This window comes from Hyperolius riggenbachi, chromosome 4 (genome assembly GCF_040937935.1).
Source record: "Hyperolius riggenbachi isolate aHypRig1 chromosome 4, aHypRig1.pri, whole genome shotgun sequence".
NCBI classification, from domain to species: Eukaryota; Metazoa; Chordata; class Amphibia; order Anura; family Hyperoliidae; genus Hyperolius; species Hyperolius riggenbachi.
Window position 1 is genome coordinate 389,917,969 of NC_090649.1, and position 22,584 is coordinate 389,940,552.

Genomic DNA, 22,584 nt, shown 5'->3' on the forward strand with positions numbered 1-22,584 from the left:
CCCTTTACAGAGACTGTGCAGGTTATTTGCAGACACACCCAATTAGCACTAGAAAGTTCAGATGCTCAATCATCAGGTCAGCTGTCTCAGGAGGGATTTTTTTTTTTCCACACAAACGTTTACATTTCTTTTAACAGTTTCCCTCCATCTATTATTTGACCAGTAAAGTTTGGTTTTTAAAACAAAGTTTCCTTTTTTTTAACATCTACTAGCCAATTTGAAATGACATCATTGTAGAGCACTTATGTATAAATACATAGTAGTAGTAGTAATAATAATAATTGGTCTCAGATCACTGTCTGGATGCCAAGGCTGTGAGCTGCAGTGCGAGAATGAGACGCACAGATCGGGGTCAGTGAATTATTTCATGCAGCACAGAGAATATGCTCCAAGAAAGCGATGAACAAATAGTTGCTAGTGGAGACATGTGCCCAGGTAATAGTAGGTTTACTTGAAATTCAATTCATTGCTTTGGAGTTGAGATGTGCTTGGGAACAGGATCAATACTACAGTAATATTGGGGTAATGTGGACTGGATTAGGGCCTGGAAATATAGATGTGGACAGTGGTAATACTGCTGTTTTGTGGAGTATGTGGACTGGAGTATGGCCAGGAAATATAGGTATGGACAGTGATAATACTACGAAAAAATGGAGTATGTGGACTGGAGTAGGGCCTGCAACTATAGATATGGACAGTGGTAATACTACAGTAATGTGGAGTATGTGGACTGGAGTAGGGCCTGCAACTATAGATATGGACAGTGGTAATACTACAGTAATGTGGAATATGTGGACTGGAGTAGGGCCTGCAACTATAGATATGGACAGTGGTAATACTACAGTAATGTGGAATATGTGGACTGGAGTAGGGCCTGCAACTATAGATATGGACAGTGGTAATACTACAGTAATGTGGAATATGTGGACTGGAGTAGGGCCTGCAACTATAGATATGGACAGTGGTAATACTACAGTAATGTGGAATATGTGGACTGGAGTAGGGCCTGCAACTATAGATATGGACAGTGGTAATACTACAGTAATGTGGAATATGTGGACTGGAGTAGGGCCTGCAACTATAGATATGGACAGTGGTAATACTACAGTAATGTGGAATATGTGGACAGGAGTAGGGCCAGCAACTATAGAAATGGACAGTGGTAATACTACAGTAATGTGGAATATGTGGACTGGAGTAGGGCCTGCAACTATAGATATGGACAGTGGTAATACTACAGTAATGTGGAATATGTGGACTGGAGTAGGGCCTGCAACTATAGATATGGGCAGTGGTAATACTACGATAATGTGGAATATGTGGACTGGAGTAGGGGCTGGAAATATAGATATGAACAGTGGTAATACTACAGTAATGTGGAATATGTGGACTGAGGTAGGGCATGGAAATATAGATATGGACAGTGGTAATACTGCTGTAATGTGGAATATGTGGACTGGAGTAGGGGTTGGAAATATAGATATGGACAGTGGTAATACTGCTTGTAATGTGGAGTATGTGGACTGGAGTAGAGATGTGGATGTGGTATTACCACCATCTTCATCTTCATACACAGCTTTACTCCATTCCATATTAGTACAGTTTTGGCTGCCTTCCCAATACTTGTAGTATAAGGGCAAATTGAGTGTATATATTGAAAGGATAATTCAGGCAGTTCCATTAAGATTGGATGAAAAAGAATGGCTCATTAGTGGTCACCATTAGGAGTTGTTTTTTTAGCTATACAGAAATTGTTCCCTGAAGTACTTTGTGGCGTTTTGGTGTGTGCACTGATTGGGTAGTCTTGGAGTCATTTCTGTCTTTTGGAGGTTGATATGAAGGGCAGTGCTGATTTTATGGTTTGAATTGTCTGAAACACATCAATAAGAGGATTTGTGGCGGTGTGGTAATGTACTTTGCACTGTTTTCTTGTTGCCTGGCTTGTAGTATGGCTGTGTAAATGTATCCTTTACATGTGGCAGTCCTAGCACAGGAAAGGTCATGGTAATATCGGATTGTCTTAGAAATATCATTTAGCTCTTACTGCCAGGCCCTTATGTCTGGGTTGCTAAGATACACTTCAAGGTTGCTGATCATTTAAAAGGCCTAGCCAGGAGGTACAGTGATGTGTTTGTTGTGGCTGGAAAGAATGAATGCTTTGTGAAGGTCAAATTATTTGATAATGATGTATGAATGACATACGCTTTATAACATAACAATGGAGAAAATCATGCTTCTTACCGACTGTGTAACAGTGGTTGAAATGAGAAACCCTGACTAGTATATTGGGAAATACGCTAATTTTCAATGCACTTTTTGGCATTTTGTTAAAGGACAACTGTAGTGAGAGGAGTATTGAGGCTGCCATATTTATTTCCTTTTAAAGTGTACCAGAGATGAGTTAAAAAAATTAATACATACCTGGGGCTTCCTCCAGCCCCCTCTGGCCTGATTGCTCCCTCGGCTCCATCCTCCGCCCTCCTGGATCTTCGGTAACTGATCCCGGTATCTGCGGCCAGTCGGTGCGTGCGCAGTGCGGCTGCGCTCCCCGTCTTGCTCCTGCAGCCAGGAGAGTTCTGCGCCTGCGCAGTGGTACTGCGCAAGCGCAGAAAGTTCCCGTAGATGGGAGCGTGGCGGGGCGGGCATGCACGGCTGAGCTGCACATGCAGAGTAAGCCCCGACTGGCCAAGATACTGGGACCCGTTCCCGAAGATGCAGGAGGCGGAGGATGACGCCAATGGAGCGATCAGGCCGGAGGGGAATAGAGGAAGCTCCAGGTATGCACAGGTCAGTAAACATTGGGACATCAACACAATTTTAACATTTTTGGTTCTATACATTGGTAACCATTATACATTTTATTCATCATGTTAATTTTATCACTGTCATTACCAATTCGATAATTTGTATTTTGTATCATTCTTTGTATTTTGTCACCAATGATGTATCTTGTATATTGGTGTACACCATTGTCTGTATTATTATGTACCCCATGTTTGTTTCTTACTTTGTACAGCGCCACGGAATATGTTGGCGCTTTATAAATCAATAATAATAATACACAACCACAATGGATTTGAAATGAAACGAACATGATGTGCATTACCTGCAGAGCTTTAATTTGAGGGTATTTACATCCAAATCAGGTGAACAGTGTAGGAATTACAACAGTTTACATATGTGCCTCCCACTTGTTAAGGGACCAAAAGTAATGGGACAGAATAATAATCATAAATAAAACTTTCACTTTTTAATACTTACTTGGCTGCAAATCCTTTGCAGTCAATTACAGCCTGAAGTCTGGAAGGCATAGACATATGTAAAAACCCTTAAATTAAAGCTGACAGGTAACACGTCGTGTTTGTTTCATTTCAGATCCATGGTGGTTGTGTATAGAGCCAAAAATGTTAGAATTGTGTTGATGTCCCAATATTTATAGACCTGACTGTAGGATTTGTCTTTCCACTCATCTCTGGTTTCCTTTAAAGAGACACTGAAGCGAAAAAAAAAATTATGATATTATGATTTGTATGTGTAGCACAGCTAAGAAATAAAACATTAAGTTCAGATATATCAGTCTAATTGTTTCCAGTACAGGAAGAGTTAAGAAACTCCAGTTGTTATCTCTATGCAAAAAAAGCCATTAAGCTCTACAAACTCGTGGAGATGGCTGTTTTCTGACTTTTATTATCTCAACTGTTCCTGAACTATTTACTTTTTCTCTTCCAGAGGATAGGTCATTAGTTCACAGACTGCTCTGAAAGAATAATTTTGAACGCTGAGTGTTGTGTAATCTGCACATATTAGGGAATGATGCAATGTTAGAAAGAACACTATATACCTGAAAATAAAAATATGAGAATATTTTCTTTGCTGCTAATCTTCTAGTAATTGTTCATAGTACACAACCAATTCACTATATCATATTTTTTTTTTCGCTTCAGTGTCTCTATCCTGCTGATCCTCTGCCTCTAATATGTTTAGCCATAGACCCTGAACAAGCATATGCAGATCTGGTGTTTTTAATATTATTGTCAGATCTGAGAAGATTAGCTGCATGCTTGTTTCTGGTGTTGTTCAGACCAGGGCTGTGGAGTCAGTACAAAAATCCACAGACTCAGACTCCTCTGGTTAGGATTCCTCCGACTCCTCAACTCCAACTCCTCTAATTTGCATAATACAATCTTGTTGATTGAACGTATGTAACATGAAATGCATCTCTTAACTGCCAACGTTTAAGAATTTTAAAAGACAACTGAAGTGAGTGTGATATGGAGGCTGCCATATTTATTACCCTTTAAACAATACCAGTTACCTCGATATCTGGCGGATCTTCTGCATCTAATACTTTTAGTCATAGACTAAAACTAGTGATTGGTAAGAGTACTTGTAGAAGGTACAAACAGAAACAAAGAACATCTATCAGGCCCTAGACAATGTGACTGTGGGTACATGTAAGAGTGATGTGCAGGTACTCTGCAGGAAAATGAGGGGATTCTTCCTCCATTACACATTCTTCATGTACAATCTGAATCAGGTTTATGGGTGATAGACAACACCTCTGTGCTCAATTTGCACAACATTCTAAGTAGATTCCCTGCAGCTTTGCTGGCAGTGCATATGTAGAATATAGTACTACTGTGTAACAAAGTAAACCTGAGACAGATGAAATTAAAGTTTTATACATACCTGGGGCTTCCTCCAGCCCCCTTCAGGCTAATCAGTCCCTCGCTGTCCTCCTCCACCACCTGGATCTTCTGCTATAAGTCCAGGTACTTGAGCCAGTCTGGCGTAGTGCGCATGCACACACTCCGCCGCTGGGAGCGTACTACACCTGCGTAGCACTATTTCACAGGTGCAGAACGCTCCTGGCTGTGGGAGCGGCACGTGGCCGGACTGCGTTGACTGGCTGAATTACCGGGACTCATAGCAGAAGATCCAGGTGAGGGAGGAGGACAGCGAGGGACTGATTAGCCTGAAGGGGGCTGGAGGAAGCACCAGGTATGTATAAAACTTTTCTTTTCATCCATCTCAGGTACTCTTTAATTCGTAGTCACCAAACCAAATTTTAACAACATATCAAATTATTTGATTTAAAGGGAGTGCATAAATTTGCATAAACCAGCATCAGCGCAGAATTATTTCCATCTCATTGACCATCTCTATTAGTGACAGAGCTCATCAGGCCTTATTCTTACAGCATAAATGTTATTTAGTATATATGTTACGGCCAGAACCCGAAGTCTGGCCACTTCGGGTTCTGGCCAGTCACAACGCGAAGTGGCCAGCTGATCCGGCCAATATACAAAACGGCCGTGAATTTCGGACTTTGGCCGGCCAGAACGCGTTGTGACTTACCATGGCCGGCCAAGTCCCGAAGTTTCCTGCACCGCTCCCCCGCCAGCTGCTCTCCTTTCCCCACCGCCAGCCAGGAAGCCCCGCTCACCGTTCCTCCCCCGCTGCCGTTATAGACCTCAGATCAGGGCGACCGGACCGGGGAAGCAGAGAGAGGCAGAGCAGCTCACACGCGACTCGCAGGACGCATACACTTCAATGCAGAAGTGACATCATTGAACACTTCTGCATTGAAGTGTACGGGTCCGGGCGGGTAGAGTGCGCGCTGCTCTGCTTCTCTCTGCCTCTCTGGTTGCCCTGATTGGATGTCTGAATAGCGCCTCCAGCAAAGCTCCCCCAGCCCAGCAAAGCACCCCCAGCCTAAAAGGCACCCAGCAAAGCCCACCCCCAGCCATGCAAAGCCGCCCCCCCCCCCCCCCCCCACCATGCAAAGCACCCAGAAAAAAAACCCCAGCCATGCGAAGCCACCCCCCCCCCCCACCATGCAAATCACCCAGCAAAGACCCCCCAGCCATACAAAGCGGCCCCCCCACCCACCATGCAAAGTGCACAGCAAAGCGCCCAGCAAAGCCCCCCCCCTCCCCAGACCATGCGAAGTGCACAGCAAAGCACCCCCAGCCATGCAAAGCACCCTGAAAAGACCCCCCCCCCAGCCATGCAAGACCGCCCCCCCCCCCCCACCATGCAAAGTGCACAGCAAAGACCCCCCCAGCCATGCAAAGCCCCCCCCCCCCCGACCATGCAAAGAGCACACCAAAGCACCCACAGCCATGCACAGCCTCCCAGCAAAAGCCCCCACTATGCAAAGCGCCCAGCAAAGCACCCCCAGCAATGCAAAGCCCCCAGCAAAGCACCCCCCAGCCATGCATCCCCCCTCATCTGTAACTAATCACCACTGTAATTTGATCTCTCCCCGTGTCACCTGACTGCCACAGCAGAGCAGCTAATTTAAAAGCACAGGATGTTAATAATATGTCTGCTCCCAAGAAAGCAGGATGTAGACACACTGCAGATTTATTGCAGGATTTGCATCAGCTGTAACTAAGAAATGCTTTTCTTTAAAAAGATTATTATGCTGTTGTGTGTATTTCAGAGCAGAAAGGAAGTTCCCAGTGCTATTCATGGTGCTGTCAGGACCAGGGATGTTCTGGGATTTGTGCGCTTTGGCCGACTGACCTTGGCCGTTTCTAGAACTGGCCGGCCAATGTCAGAAATTCCCAGCATTTTGGACTTTGGCCGACGTCAAATCTGCCAATTCTAGAAACGGCCGGCCAATTCTAGAATTGGCCGATTTCTGGTATTGGCCATAACATATATGAGATTCCTGTGTACACATCATATATACAGTCACCATCAGATCTGTATATCTGACTTTAAAAAAATGGGGACTGCTTTATTGAAGCAGCACAAGTAACTATTTTTTGATTGGTTTATTTCATTTTTGTGGACTAAGCAGAGCTATTAGTGTATATATAAATTATTTATGATGACTATTTTCTGAGAAATAGAACATTTTCTCATATTTTCTATTCTAATTACAGTTTAAATTCATTAGGAGTCGGAGTCGGCGCATTTTTTCCCAACTCCGACTCCAAGTACCCAAAAATTGCTCCATCTCCTCGACTCCGACTCCACAGCCCTGGTTCAGACACTACTGCCGCCAAATAGATCAGCAGGGCTGCCAGACAACTGGTGTTGTTCAAAAGGAAAAAATATGGCAGCCTTCATCTACCTCTCACTACAGTTGTCCTTTAAAGCCCCTGTTCATTCAGCCTCTCATTTTTAACCAATATTGGAAAAATTGCAATAATCCATTCCAATCCTTTTTCCCAATCACCCACGTCCCCCATAGGTGATCAGGATTTGCAGTGTTGGCGCTCATCCAGAGGGTTTGTACCTCCTCGCACTAGAGCAAGGATGTGACCCAGCATCAGTGATGGTGTGCAGAGTCAGCTTGCGTGCTGCATTCAGAAGTATTACATGCCTGGGTATTTGATAATTGAACAACTGTGCTGGTACAACACATGTTCAGTCACTTTACCATTGCTCCCCTTTCATGTGCAACAGAGCCCCTCTCTTTCCATATGCAGCTCTCTCTTCTGTGTGTAACATGCATGTACAACAGTCCCCTCCACCATGTCCTTTGAGCGTCATCTCTGCTCTTACATATAAGGCTGCCCATTTGCAGGTTTCTCTTCTTTATTCGGCAACCCCTTTTACATCTCCAGCCGCCCCCTGAGGCAGCAGCCCAGGACCCAGGTCTTGTGGCTGTCTGATCAGCCTCATGGTGAGAGGAACAACAATAAAACTTTATTGAGACATAACATTAACACATAACTAGAATGCAATACAGCCAGAATGCAGTACTTAGAATACAGTTCTCTTATGTCACTGTAGGTGGTAGAGATGGGAAGTTCGGATCTTTTCAATAATCCGGATGATTCGAATCGGATCATTGAAAAGATCCGGATCTTTGATCCGAATCTTGGATCATTTTACAAGGGAAGCATTCGGGGGGTGAAATGACTAGCAGGGCAGGAGAAGGGGAGGGTGGTGGACACACAGAGAAGGGGAGAAGATGGACAGAGGGCAGGGAGTGGACAGAGAAGGGAGGAGGGACGAGCAGAGAGCAGAAATGTTTGCTTGCACACAATACCCACATGCTACAATCATATGCTTTACATATATTTCACCTATATGTGCATCTGTATACCTTGAATGGAAACATCGCACAGTGAAAGAAAGCATTCCCCAAAGATAAGTGCAGCTGTTTAGAGCCGAGTGCAGGAGGATCATATTGCACAGCAATCACAGTGCCTGCAAAGTTACTGAGCTGTGCTGAGCTGAACCAAAAGTTTCCAATGTGATCACTGTGCACAACTAGGAACAGCCTATAATGAGCAGCGCATTGCAGCCAGTATGTGTGCTCTACACATATCTGGCAGTGGCACCCATGTCCCCTCTACCTGTCCCTGCAAGGCTGGCTCCCCTGAGTCCCCTCCAATAGAGCGATCCATCTCTGCTCTGCTTCCAGGACCCCGCTGCCCGCTGAGAGGGGGCGTGTCACTCCTGGCCCCACCCCTTTTGCGATCCGAATCACTCATTTTGATGATTCGGATGATTCGACTCACAAAATAGATTCGGATCAAAGATCCGAATCGTTCATGATCCGGACAACACTAGTAGGTGGAGCAGATCTATGAATCTCAACATCCTAACAGTGGCCTTTCCAGAAATCTGTCCCTGCATGCAGTGAATTTGCGATTCCACAACAACCACAATGCAATAGTGGGAGCAGGACACCATGATGATTTATATTATTAAAGAAATGACTTTGCAATTGGCAAAATGCAGCCGCTTCAGAAATTGTGGCCTTGCCTAGTGCCCGCCCCCGATAGTTGTGCTAGGGCAGTTCAATTACACTTTCAATGGAATAAGCTGGGAGACGATGTTAGATTTTCTGTACAATGTTGCTGTTTTGTGCTGTATGCTGCGTGACACAGATGATAAATCTCCCCCAGGGAGTTGGTGGCAGATTCTTGTGTTGCAGTGAAATATTCATTGGTCAGACTGCACAATTTCCTGTTGATGTTTTTAACATGTAATTGCCTTTCAGTTCCCTCTTCTGCATTGTAAGATGTCTATTAACCACACATTTATTATTTTCAGCTTAAGGAAACTACTTTTAGCTCGTTGAGAAAAGCGCATTATTACTGAAATCAAGGAAACCTGTACAGCTATTTATTTACATGGTAGTAATATTGATTTCCCCTTGTTTATATTTGTCTCTGATCTGGACAGATGTATCTCTGGATTTGCATTTATGGGCCTTTGAATAGCAGTCATTACTTTTCTGAATGTTGCCCGTAACAACATTAATTACAGCAGTCATATCCCCCACCATTACAAAAACAGCAATAATGTCCTCCATTACAAGCACAGCATAATTACGGTTTCTCCCTCAATAACCAGTAAAGCAGTAATAAATCCCATCATAACACCCCAAAACAGCAAGTACAGTAGTCATATATCCCATCATATCAAGTACAGCAGTAATATATCCCATCATATCAAGTGTAGCAGTAATACATCCCATAATAACAAGTACAGTAGCAATACAGTATATCATAACAAGTACAGCAATAATATATCCCATCTTAACAAGTGCAGCTGTGATATATCCCACAATAACAAGTGCAGCAATAATATATCCCATCATAACAAATACAGTAATAATAATAATCAGAACATTTGTATAGAGCTTTTCTCCTGTCGGACTCAAAGCGCTCAATAGCTGCAGCCACTGGGACGCGCCCAAGAGACCACCCTGCAGTGTTAGGGAGTCTTGCCTTGAATTCCTTACTGAATAGGTACTGACCCTAGCCAGGATTCAAACCCTGGTCTCCCATGTCAAAGGCGGTGCCGTTAACCAGTACCACTAGTAATTTGCCCCAAAACATTGTAGGCCTCAGAGTAGGGAGTTGCTAAAGTATTATTTGTGTACAGCTATTTTACATTAGGAAATATTATCTTTATATGATGTACATACTTTTGTGCTTTATACACCACAGTCTTTCCCATTTTATTCATTGGACCACCTGTTTCTGTGTCTGCCTAGAAACCAGCTCTTGTATTTTTTTAGCGAGTATCGTTCATTTCAGGCCTAAAGGGACTTTGCTAAAAAGATGCTGATTCCTACACATTACTGTAATAGTCCTCATCATCCAGGATAACTTTACTATGACACTGTCACCTCGTGTGTCTGGTGACGAGGAACCTCATTTTGGTTATTTTTAGTCAAGGTACAATTCAGGCTGATCAAAGATATCTTGAGCCTGTTTCTGGTTTTTGCTGTCACTTCTCTGAGTCATAAACATTGTACATTTGTTTCCCAGCTCCTCTGCACTGTGTGAGCTGCTGGACAGTCTGATAAATGTTAAGCTTTTATCATACAGATGTGTATTTTAAAATTATTGCTGCTGTGTGCTTTCAATTACTTTACCTTTAATTTAGTTTTGTCCACTTTACTTAATAATCCTAATTTTTAAAGCAAACTTGAGCTGAAAATAAACTTCAAAGGTAAATAATTTTATATGTAGTAGGAATGGTACATAGAACTATCCTGGAGTCTCATTGCCTTATTTTCCGTGTAAGAGCTGAAATGTTACCCCTGACATGTGCATAGCAGCTGTGTCGATGTGACTGAAGATCTTGTCCATTCAGCTTCCAACAAAGAGATTTAATGAGCTTTTTTATTTACTTCTATAAATATACTTTTAAGACATCAATGGTCATATTTATTACATCAAGCTGATCACATGAGACTGTACTATCCATTTAAAATAAGAAACTGAAATGGTATTTTTTGTTACAGTTTGCATCGTGCAGAAAGACAATAGATCTTCAATTCCTGATGAAGAACAGGCCTTATACTACACTGGTAAAGCCAAGCTCAGAGGGCTTTTGCTAGTGCTTCTGAGTGCCTGCAGTCTATTTTGTTATGATTTTGTGCTGTGTGTGTAGTCTGTGATCAGTTGGTCTGCGCTGCATACGCTTTGTTGCCGTCATTTCAGTGTCTTTAAACTCCACTCTGGTAAAAAAAAAAATACCTAAATTTAACATATCAAGTGCTGCTAAACAAGTCACTCTGTTAAGTTATGTGTCTAAGGCTCCCTGCACACTGCAAATCCGTTTTCCGATTCCGATTCCGTTTCCGATTTTCCTTGAATACATTCAACAGAAAAACGGATCAAAAAACGCAGCATGCAGTTAAGATTAAAAATCTGAATCGGAATCGGATGTAAAAACAGATTAAAAAGCGGAATCGGAATCTGAAATGCATGCAGTGTGCAAGAGGCCTAAAATAGTCTTTCAAATTCAGCCTTCTGTAATGTTCTGAAATCGCCAGGAAGATTAATTTCATGGGATAAATTGCCATGGGATCACCTCACTGCACGAACCAGTATTTCAAATAGAGAGAGTGTGCCGACAGCGTCATATGCATAGGCCCACCCTTTTTCAGTGACGTACTCCCTGCTGGACAGGAAGTGTGTCACCTTGATTCCCATCGACACTTACTGTGTCACCTTAGATTTGCATTACTGCATAATCCGCACGTTAAAGCACTGTTGACTTTATGTTGGAATTGTAGCGATTTGACTACTTCCGTTGCACTGCGTCACATTAAAGTGGACCTGAACTCAGAACTTCCTCTCTGCTCTAAAAGGTATGCAACAGCATAATAACCTTTAAACAAAAACATTTCTTTGTTGCAGTTAATAAAAATCCTAAAATAAATCTCCAGTGTTTCTACTTTCTGCTTTCATGGAAGCAGACATATTGTTAACATCCTGTGCTTTCAAAACAAAAAAACAAAGAAAAACAAACACAGAACATGTATATCGCGCTTTTCTCCTGGCGGACTCAAAGCGCCAGAGCTGCAGCCACTAAGACACACTCTATAGGCAGTAGCAGTGTTAGGGAGACTTGCCCAAGGTCCCCTACTGAATAAGTCCTGGCTTACTGAACAGGCAGAGCCGAGATTCGAACCCAGGTCGCCTGTGTCAGAGGCAAATGAGCTTATCTGCCATCTCTGCCATGGCAGTCAGGTGACTCATGTGAGAGATCAAATTACAACTTGTGATTAGTCACAGATGAGGAGGAATTAGACAGGCTAAACCCTCTAAATACACACAGGGCTCATGTCTCGGTTTACCTTCTGTCCTGTGCAAGAGTTCAGGTCCACTTTATAGTGTACCAGAGACCGCAAAATCCAAAGTTTTTTTTACTTACCCAGGACATCCTCCAGCCCCATAAGCATGGATGCGCCCCTCGCCGTCCTCCCGCGGTCCTCTGTTTAGCAGTAATCAGCTCCGGTAACAGGTTCAGTGATGTCAGTCGGGGTCTTCTGCGCATGTGCAGAAGGTCCATGCGTGCGCAGAAGACCTTACTCGCTCAAACTGGAGCTGACTGAGCCAGTTACCGGGGCTGATTACAGCTGAACGGAGGGCAACGGGAGGACGGTGAGGGACTCATCCATGCTTATGAGGCTGGAGGAAGCCCTGGGTAAGTAAAAAAAACTTCGGATTTCGCCATCTCTGGGTCACTTAAAGCGAATCCGAGATGAAAAACTAACTATAACAAGTAACTTGTCTATATATCTTAGCTAAAGTTTAGATAGTTTACACAGCATAGCTAGCTGCAAACAGCTTCAAAAGTTTATGATTATTTATTCCTGTAATACAATGAGGGCAGCCATGTTCTGTTTGTCACATTATCACAGGCTGAGGGCTGGAGATGCTATCCGCTTGCCTGTGTGTAAATTCAGTCCCCTCTCCTCTTCCCCTCTGCCTCTGAAATCAATGGCTGGTAACCACCTCCTTTCCTCCAGCCCAGAATGAGCTCCCATAAGCCCTTGCTACAGTGCCAAGGCACAAAAGGAGCTGTAAGCAACGCTTGTTTAGTTTATAGGGAATTAGAGAGCATTAAAGCAAAACAAAAAAGTATTTGGCTTGAGGAATGCCCTATAAACCAGGGGTCCCCAACCACCGGGCCGCGACCCACTGCCGGTCCGTTGGCAGTCTCCTACCGGGCCGCGGCGTGTATGGCCTCTCGCCCCTCCCCCCGCGGCCACCGCTCCTGTTACATTATGAGCGGCGGCCGCTTCCTTCCTTATAGTCCCCCAGGCGCCGCTCTCCTCTTATCGGCAGCATCTTACAGCAGCGCGTATTACGACTACTGTAAGGAAGGGAAGGAAGCGCATCAGCGGCTTCCTGTAGCGGCGATATGCATCGCCGCTACCATGGGAACCGCTAACGCGCTTCCTTCCCTCCTTACAGCAGTCTCAATACGCGCTGCTGTAAGATGCTGCCGATAAGAGGAGAGCGGCGCCTGGGGGACTATAAGGAAGGAAGCGGCCGCCGCTCATAAGGTAACAGGCGCGCGGCCGTTTGGAGAGAGGGGCACTACCTACACACCCACCCATACTAGGGCGCTACACTGGGCACTCAGCTATACTGGGGCGCCATACTGGGGAACTATACTAGCCATACTGGGGCGCTATACTGGGGCAAAATACTAGCTATTCTGGGGCACTATACTGGCTGCACTGGGCACTATACTAGCTATACTGGGGCACTATACTGGCTGTACTGGGCACTGTACTAGCTATACTGGGGCACTATACTGGCTGTACTGGGCACTGTACTAGCTATACTGGGGCACTATACTGGCTGTACTGGGCACTGTACTAGCTATACTGGGGCACTATACTCAGGGGCGAGCCTGGGGTGCCTGGCACCTGGGTGCAAGATTTTCTCTGGCGCCTATGGGAGTGGTTAAATTTACCGCGCCCAACCACATAACCACACCAGTGTCCTGCCTAATCACACCCACACCTTCCACCTCTTTCCGCATGCATGTGATACCCCATTCCTACCCCTCTTCCATGGGCTTGCTCCTGGCTGGCTTTGGCTTCCTGCGAGTCTGCTAGTCTCTGGACTGACTCAGGCTGAGAGGCTCTGCGAGTGCGACGCAGTCACACACTGCGTATTTATGGCTGCCTGCGGCCACCCTACTCTCGCTGTCGTAGGCTCCTCCTCTCACCAAGCCCAAGCGTGAGGTGGGCTGCCTGTATCTTTCCCGTTGCGCCGCGCAGCCTGCCAGTGTTGCCAACCTTTCACGTTATTTTTTTTACTGACAAATACCTAAAAATTTACTGACAAAAGATTATTTTTACTGACAAAATTTCCCCACTAAATGCACATAAGAGACAGCTTTTCTCCATGTAAATGCACATAACAAGAGACCGCTTTTCACCAGCAAATGCACATAACAAGAGACCGCTTTTCACCAGCAAATGCACATAACAAGAGACCGCTTTTCACCAGCAAATGCACATAACAAGAGACCGCTTTTCACCAGCAAATGCACATAACAAGAGACAGATTTTCACCAGCAAATGCACATAACAAGAGACAGATTTTCACCAGCAAATGCACATAACAAGAGACCGCTTTTCACCAGCAAATGCACATAAGAAGACAGCTTTTCACCAGCAAATGCACATAAGAAGACAGCTTTTCACCAGCAAATGTACATAAGAGAGATTTTCACCAGTAAATGCACATAATGACAAACAGACAGTGTCCCCAGAATATATAGCCAGGGATATATGTCCCCAGGATAGGTAGCCAGGGGGTATATGCGCCCAGGATAGGTAGCCAGGGGGTATATGCGCCCAGGATAGGTAGCCAGGGGGTATATGCGCCCAGGATAGGTAGCCAGGGGGTATATGCGCCCAGGATAGGTAGCCAGGGGGTATATGCGCCCAGGATAGGTAGCCAGGGGGTATATGCGCCCAGGATAGGTAGCCAGGGGGTATATGCGCCCAGGATAGGTAGCCAGGGGGTATATGCGCCCAGGATAGGTAGCCAGGGGGTATATGCGCCCAGGATAGGTAGCCAGGGGGTATATGCGCCCAGGATAGGTAGCCAGGGGGTATATGCGCCCAGGATAGGTAGCCAGGGGGTATATGCGCCCAGGATAGGTAGCCAGGGGGTATGTGCGCCCAGGATAGGTAGCCAGGGGGTATGTGCGCCCAGGATAGGTAGCCAGGGGGTATGTGCGCCCAGGATAGGTAGCCAGGGGGTATATGCGCCCAGGATAGGTAGCCAGGGGGTATATGCGCCCAGGATAGGTAGCCAGGGGGTATATGCGCCCAGGATAGGTAGCCAGGTGGTATCTGTGCCCAGGATAGGTAGCCAGGGGGTATGTGCGCCCAGGATAGGTAGCCAGGGGGTATGTGCGCCCAGGATAGGTAGCCAGGGGTATGTGCGCCCAGGATAGGTAGCCAGGGGGTATGTGCGCCCAGGATAGGTAGCCAGGGGGTATGTGCACCCAGGATAGGTAGCCAGGGGGTATGTGCGCCCAGGATAGGTAGCCAGGGGGTATGTGCGCCCAGGATAGGTAGCCAGGGGGTATGTGCGCCCAGGATAGGTAGCCAGGTGGTATCTGTGCCCAGGATAGGTAGCCAGGGGGTATGTGCGCCCAGGATAGGTAGCCAGGGGGTATGTGCGCCCAGGATAGGTAGCCAGGTGGTATCTGTGCCCAGGATAGGTAGCCAGGGGGTATCTGTGCCCAGGATAGGTAGCCAGGGGGTATGTGCGCCCAGGATAGGTAGCCAGGGGGTATGTGTGCCCAGGATAGGTAGCCAGGGGGTATGTGCGCCCAGGATAGGTAGCCAGGTGGTATCTGTGCCCAGGATAGGTAGCCAGGGGGTATGTGCGCCCAGGATAGGTAGCCAGGGGGTATGTGCGCCCAGGATAGGTAGCCAGGGGCTATTTGCGCCCAGGATAGGTAGCCAGGTGGTATCTGTGCCCAGGATAGCTAGTGAGTGACAGGAGCGCGCCCCGCCGCCGCCGCTCCCTTCTCCGCTCCCCCCTCACCTTTCAGCAGCTTCAGTCAGACCTCAATCAGCGGGCGACCCGACCAGGAAAAGGGCGCCGGACGCACCCGCTCTATATGCGGAAGTGATGTCACTTCCGCATATCAGTGCGGCGTGCTAGGTCCTAGCGCCCACCCGCCTGATCGAGGTCTGACGCGGCGGCTAGAGGGAGGGAGCTTGAAGCGGCGGCGGCCACAGGGGGAGAGCGGGGCCGGGCGAGCGGGGCCGGGCGGCGCCTCTCAGAGGCAGGCGCCTGGGTGCCTTGCACCCGCAGCACCCGCCCAGGCTCGGCCCTGACTATACTGGTTGTACTGGGCACTATACTGGCTGTACTGGGGCACTATACTGGGCACCATACTCGCTGTACTGGGCACTATACTAGCTATACTGGGGCACTATACTGGCTGTACTGGGCACTATACTAGCTATACTGGGGCACTATACTGGCTGTACTGGGCACTATACTAACTATACTGGGCACTATACTAGCTATATTGGGGCACTTTACTGGCTACACGGGGCACTATACTGGCTATACTGGAGCACTATACTGGCTATACTGGGGCACTATACTAGCTATACTGGGGCACTATACTAGCTATACTGGGGCACTATACTGGCTACACGGGGCACTATACTGGCTATACTGGGGCACTATACTAGCTATACTGGGGCACTATACTAGCTATACTGGGGCACTATACTAGCTATACTGGGGCACTATACTGGCTACACGGGGCACTATACTGGCTATACTGGGGCACTATACTAGCTATACTGGAGCACTATACTGGCTACACGGGGCACTATACTGGCTATACTGGGGCACTATACTGGCTATACTGGGGCGCTATACTGGGGCACTATACTGGCTATACTGGGGCACTATACTGGGGCAACTATACTAGCCATACTGGGGCAACTAAACTCCCTATCTCCCTATACTGGGGCAACAACCCCCCCCCCCCAACCCACTGCATATGACACTGTCCACTAGGTCCCGCATCGCCGACGACCCCCCCCCCCCCCCCCCCCCCCCGGTCCCCAGAGAAAAATTTGGTCAGAAAGCGGTCCCCGAGCCGGAAAAGGTTGGGGACCCCTGCTATAAACTATATGAAAGTAAAAACAAGGAACACCAAGAGCCCCAATAGTGTAATATGTACTGGTAAATGGTTACTAGATAGAGTAAATATTAATACTCACAAACCAGAGTTACCATTAGGCAACCACTGTAATGGCAGGTGGGGAGATTTTCCTGACCCCACTCAGGAATAAGAAGTCGCTCTCTGTAGATGAGAAAAAGGGGGTTCAACCCTCCACCCAGGGTGGACTCAATATTATGCAGGAGAACAGAGGCGCCAAAAGGATAAAAGGAAGCTAAATGAGGTTAAAAACCAAATTCTTAGTAAATAGAGGAGGTAGTGGTGGACTTACCTCCTCCAAGTAGACACACAACAACTGTAGTAAAGACAGTCAATATATTTTATTTATGAACTCCAAATATGCAACGCGTTTCGCAGGTTTGATCCCACTTCATCAGGCAATAACAACGGAGCAATAGCATATGTGGTCAGTAGAAGAGCCAGGCACCTCACAGAGTAAGTCCACCAGTACCTCCTCTATTTACCAAGAATTTGGTTTATAAGCTTATTTAGCTTCCTTTTATCCTTTTGGCGCCTCTGTTCTCCTGCATAAACGATATGTAAGGAACACAATTATGCAATGAGTAAAAGTTTATCTCGGATCCACTTTAAAGTATGAGTCTCCAAAGAGTTTCATTGACTTGCCTCCCTCTTGTGGTAATATTCCTTACTGCAACTTTTCCACAGCACCATAGTGTAAAAGGGCCCTGAGCTTACTATCAGTTTTTAAACATTTAATTATAAAGACTTGTGCTGCACTCATCTTCATGTATGGCAGTTTTATAACGAGAGTGGAATTTCCCTTTTGAAGTGTTTTTGTTTTTATCAGTATGTTTCCATGGATTGATTTTAGAGTGCAGAGCCATTGCAGTGGGTCTCAGAGCACTGCCTATAGTTTTACCTGCTTGCTATATTATTTCTGAGTCTTCTCTGTGACAGAGATAGCTTCGCTGCATGCTTGTCTCGCTTTTATGCTGTTTCTCAGTAAACCAGCGCTGGTTCATCATGCTGTGCACTGCTGCTTACTGTGGTCAGAGCTCTGACTCTGAGTTTAGCTATTTTTCATGAACGTGGCTTTTATATAGCAGAAATGTAATGCTGTGTGGCTTGCTATACCACACCGTACACCTCCACGACTTGACTGACTGATTGTGGTTTTGATGTGTGAGGCAGTGGTGATAATGCTGACAGCATGTGATCATCATTCTGTGCTGCCATGATTTATAGGTGTATACAGTGCTTTATGAAAGCAGCTGGACTCCCACGGCAGCGCAGAATTGCAATGGAACAGGATCTCCTGGAGAGAGTTCAAATAGCCCTGTGATGAGTCACCTGAGGCCTGACTTCATGTAAACTGCATTAGGTACTCTTTGCGCCAGCCTTCCAGCCAGCCAGCACTTCCCCCCTGTCAGGAACCCCAACCAGTTTGATCTGTGAAGCAGAGATAACAGTGGGTGAAATTGATTTAACAGATATCTATCTTGACAGTACTGAAGAAAGGTTCCTAGCAAATATGTTGTTTACACAGCTTGTTTGCTTACAGCGTTTCTGTAACAGGCTAAATAGGTTTTTTTTCTCCAAAAAATTTAATTCTTTGTTTATTAAAAAGTTTCCTTTTCAAAGACTTTGATACTGGGTGCCCACATGGCTGTGCGTGAAAGGTCACATTTTCTGTCATGTGTGCGTTTTTGTTTTTGTGTGCATTTTTAGTGCGTTCGCATGGTTTTTTTTTACACATATGCGTTCTTCTAGCGTTTTGCGTGCGTTTTTACGCGTTTGCAGTACGCATATACAAAATGCATCTGTGTTTTCTATGCTTTTTCCATGCATTTTTCTATTGAGTTTTATGCAAATCACTAGGAAGAAAACAGTAAGCGAAAATACATCAGAAAACAATTTAAAAAAAGAAAGCATATAAAAATGCATGAAAAATGCATTACATTACGTTACCATTGACTTTCATTATGTTGCGTTTTTGAAAATTATGCAACAAAATCAGAGTTTGAAAAAAAAGCATGTTTGAAAACGCATATGCATTTTTAATATGCATTTTTTTAATGCAGCCCATCAACTACTATTAGCGGCAAAACGCTGCGTTTTCTGCAACGCTACCGTTTTCTGCTAAGTGTGTTCCTAGCCTCAAAGTTTGATGCAAACCAAAAGATGCATAATCATCCTATTTTTGACATTCATTGAAAGCTATTTGGGTGTTGCAAGGGAACCAAACTTATTGGAGACCTTCAACCTTCTCTGTAATTTTTAAGTACCAGGGCTCATATGCAATTAACTTTTTCTTAGGTGATATTTCTCAATGCCTTTCAAGCCACCAGCAAGTAAGAAAATAGTACTCAGAATAATTTTGATAATACTTTTTCCCAACTTTTTGGCACCACTTTTTCAGTTGTAAGGTGCTGAAAAGTTATTTTAAAGATGAAAATATGTCTCCTAGGAGAAAATGTAACTTTAAAGAAAACCTGTACTGAAAAAAGTTACCCTGGGGGGTACTCACCTCAGTAGGGGGAAGCCTCTGGACCCTATTGAGGTTTCCCCCGTCCTCCTGTGTCCCACGGTGGTCTCGCTGCCGCCCACGGAACGCACAGGCGACAATTTATCGGCCCGTGCAATATTTACCTTTTCTGGCTCCAGCGGAGGCGCTGTTGCGGCTCTTCCCATGGAGATGGGCGTAAATAGCCGATTTCCGTCGGGTCCGCTCTACTGCGCAGGTGCAGGAGACTTGCGCCTGCGCAGTAGAGCGGCCCAACGGAGGCCGGCTATTTTCGCCTATCTCCTGCATAGAGCGGATACTGCGCCTGCGCTGGAGGTAAATATTTACATCGCCGCCACTCCGGGAGGATTTTCGCTGCCACTGGGGAACCGAGGAGGATGGGGGAAGCCTCAATAGGATCCGGAGGCTTCCCCCACCCGAGGTGAGTACCCCCCAAGGGAGGTTTTTTCATTACAGATTTTCTTTAAGGAGAAAAAGTTAATTGCATATAAGCCAAGGATTGTTGTGGAGTCTAACATTTTTTAAAATGAAACACCTTGCAGCCATCAATATTTAATATGATTCTCTCCTTTTTAAGGCCCATGGTTGGCTTGCCCAGCAAAAGCATGAGTGGCTCATCATTTAAATGTCTGTTGGAGAAAGCTTGGAGAAGAGTGAGAATTCTTTGCCAAAAAATTGCAAATATACAGCAGTTCTAAGATACATGCTGAGCAGTGCCAGCGGCGTCACGGCCTCTCCAGCAATTGATCTTATGTACCAGAGAAAATCCTGGCTAAATGCACAGGGGCAGATGCCAAGTATATCATATTTTTTATTTTTTTTGTTATATTGTACAGAAGTTGAAGATTTACATGCATTTATCCCTGAAGTAAGCCATTGCGCCTCTGATAACGTATGTTAACAGGCTGCTTCCAATAGACCTTTTATTTATGATTAATGTTCTGGAGAATGCTGTTTTTTTTTGCTTTAAGTAGCATTTAAATCTTGTTTGTAAGGCCATTATTGTCTTGTAGTTCACAACAAATCTCCTCAGAATGAGAACTGTCTGGAAATGTTGCCAGTCCAGCATATTTGGGCAATAAATGCTTGATTTGTGAAGAAGGGAATATATGTCTCCTGGGGTGAGTCAGGATTTTTCCTTCAATACTGAGAATTCTGTCAGGACTGCAGTGTTCTCCTCCCCAGAATTTTTTTTCAGCTGGGTGGCATGAATAAGTAGCTGGGTGGGGCACAATGAAAAAAAATCAGGACTGGCATTTCTCTTCCCAGCTCTGCTTACAGCATAGGAGGAGGTGAGCAATGACAGCCGGGTGCTCACCAAAACTACCGGGGTGGAGCACCCAGCTAAAAGAGCCTGGGGAGAACACTGGACTGGGACGGCAAGTGCATTTAAATGTAAACAAACATTTTGGTGCCCAATAAGTCAATAAGCCCAAAATACCAGCAGAAACTCCAGATCCCCAATAAAATGTACCATAGAAGGTGGAGCCAAACGTGACTGGCATCTTTTTCTTGTTACTGTTGTTTTTTTGTTGTTGTTGTTACTGGTTTGTTAGCTACACTTGACATATTAAAAGCTCATGGGGCTTGATGCACAGCCTTGTGGTAATATTGCCATGCACAGACATCACACAGCAATATTACCCTTACTACCAGCACTGTGTACCACAAGTACCCGCATGACCGTTGCCAAGGTAATATGCGTTACCATAGCAATGGTCATGGGGTTCGAGTACCTTGGGTTGCGCTAATAGCCTGACTTTCAGTGTACAGTACTGGTAGTAGGGATAGTACTGCGGTACGATGTCTGTGCACAGAAATATTACCGCAAGTTCGTGCATCAAGCCCCAGGTCCATAAAGCGGATCCGAGATGAAAAACTAACCATAACAAGCAACTTGTCTATAAATCTTATAGTAGTAGTTTACACAGCATATCTAGCTGCAAACCGCTTCAAAAGTTTATTTATATATTTATTCCTGTGATACAATGAGGGCAGCCATGTTTTGTTTGACACATTGTCACAGGCCGAGGGCTGGAGATGCTATCAGCTTGCCTGTGTGTAAATTCAGCCCCCTCTCCTCCTCCCTCCTGCCTCTGAAATCAATGGCTAGTAACCTCTTCCTCCTGCCCAGACTGAGCTCCCATAAGTCTATACTACAGTGCCAAGGCACAAAAGGAGCTGTGGGTGAGGCTTGTTTAGTTTATAGGGAATTAGAGTATTAAAACAAAACCAAAAAAAGTATTTGGCTTGAGGAATGCCCTATAAACTATATGAAAGGAACACAATTATGCAATGAGTCAAAATTTATCTCGGATCCACTTTAAAGAGCACCTCAAGAAAAATTTAAACATTAGATAAGATGGTTCTTCCTACCTATATTTTAATGAAATCGCTAAAGCCTCGTACACAAGGACGGGTTCCCTCAGGCGACATTGCATGGCCGAGCCTGTACAGATGCTGGTCACGTCTTCACTTCCTGTGCGGGGGGTGTAGGGCCAGTGGTGCCGCGCGGGAATGGCGTCACATGGCAGTGCTCTCAGCCAAAGCGATCCCCCAGGCGGTCACTGGCCGAGCAGTGGTTTAGGGCTGCTGTACACAAGTATGAATGTTTGAAAGAGACAGTCACTATCAACTGCCTCGGCTGAGTTTCATCTAGTGTGTGTGTATGAGGCTTAAGATGTATGCAGGGCCGGATTTGTACCTTTTACCGCCCAAGGCCCACTGTCACCGCCCCCCCCCCCCCCCCCCACACACACACACACACACACACACACACACACACAAACACAACATCTCAGCAGCCCCAAACTTAACCTTTCCGCCAAGGAAAAAGTCTTAACATGAACCTGACACAAAATACAAAAAGTACTTACCTTAACAGATCCTCTCGGTGCCCACTGTTCCTGCCCTGGGATCCTCTGAACATATTCAGACCCCTCACTGCTGCCTGGGACCCTCATCTACCCTGTGGCTGCAACACTCCCATCTGTGTGCAACCATACTGGATCTGCACAAGCATGGTCCACACATGCCCAGTAGCTCAAAGCCTTTTGTGCATGTCTGTTTCCTCTGTGCTCAAGTGACTTTGTGCTAATGGGAAAGTGAGGACCATACTCATGCGTGCCCAGTACAGT

The 22,584-nt window shown here is 45.7% G+C and overlaps 1 protein-coding gene across 5 annotated transcripts in view; it reads left to right on the forward strand.

Moving 5' to 3' along the window:
- Window positions 1-22,584, forward strand: part of MAP4K3 (mitogen-activated protein kinase kinase kinase kinase 3) — a 391,382-nt gene that overhangs the window by 127,023 nt on the left and 241,775 nt on the right. For 3 of the 5 annotated variants that reach the window (XM_068232153.1, XM_068232154.1, XM_068232155.1), the window contains exon 3: window positions 10,730-10,795. The exons of the other annotated variants lie outside the window; for them this stretch is intronic. In XM_068232153.1, the coding sequence (XP_068088254.1) occupies window positions 10,730-10,795 (66 nt within the window). The remainder of the gene's footprint in view (window positions 1-10,729; window positions 10,796-22,584) is intronic. 5 annotated transcript variants of the gene reach the window in all.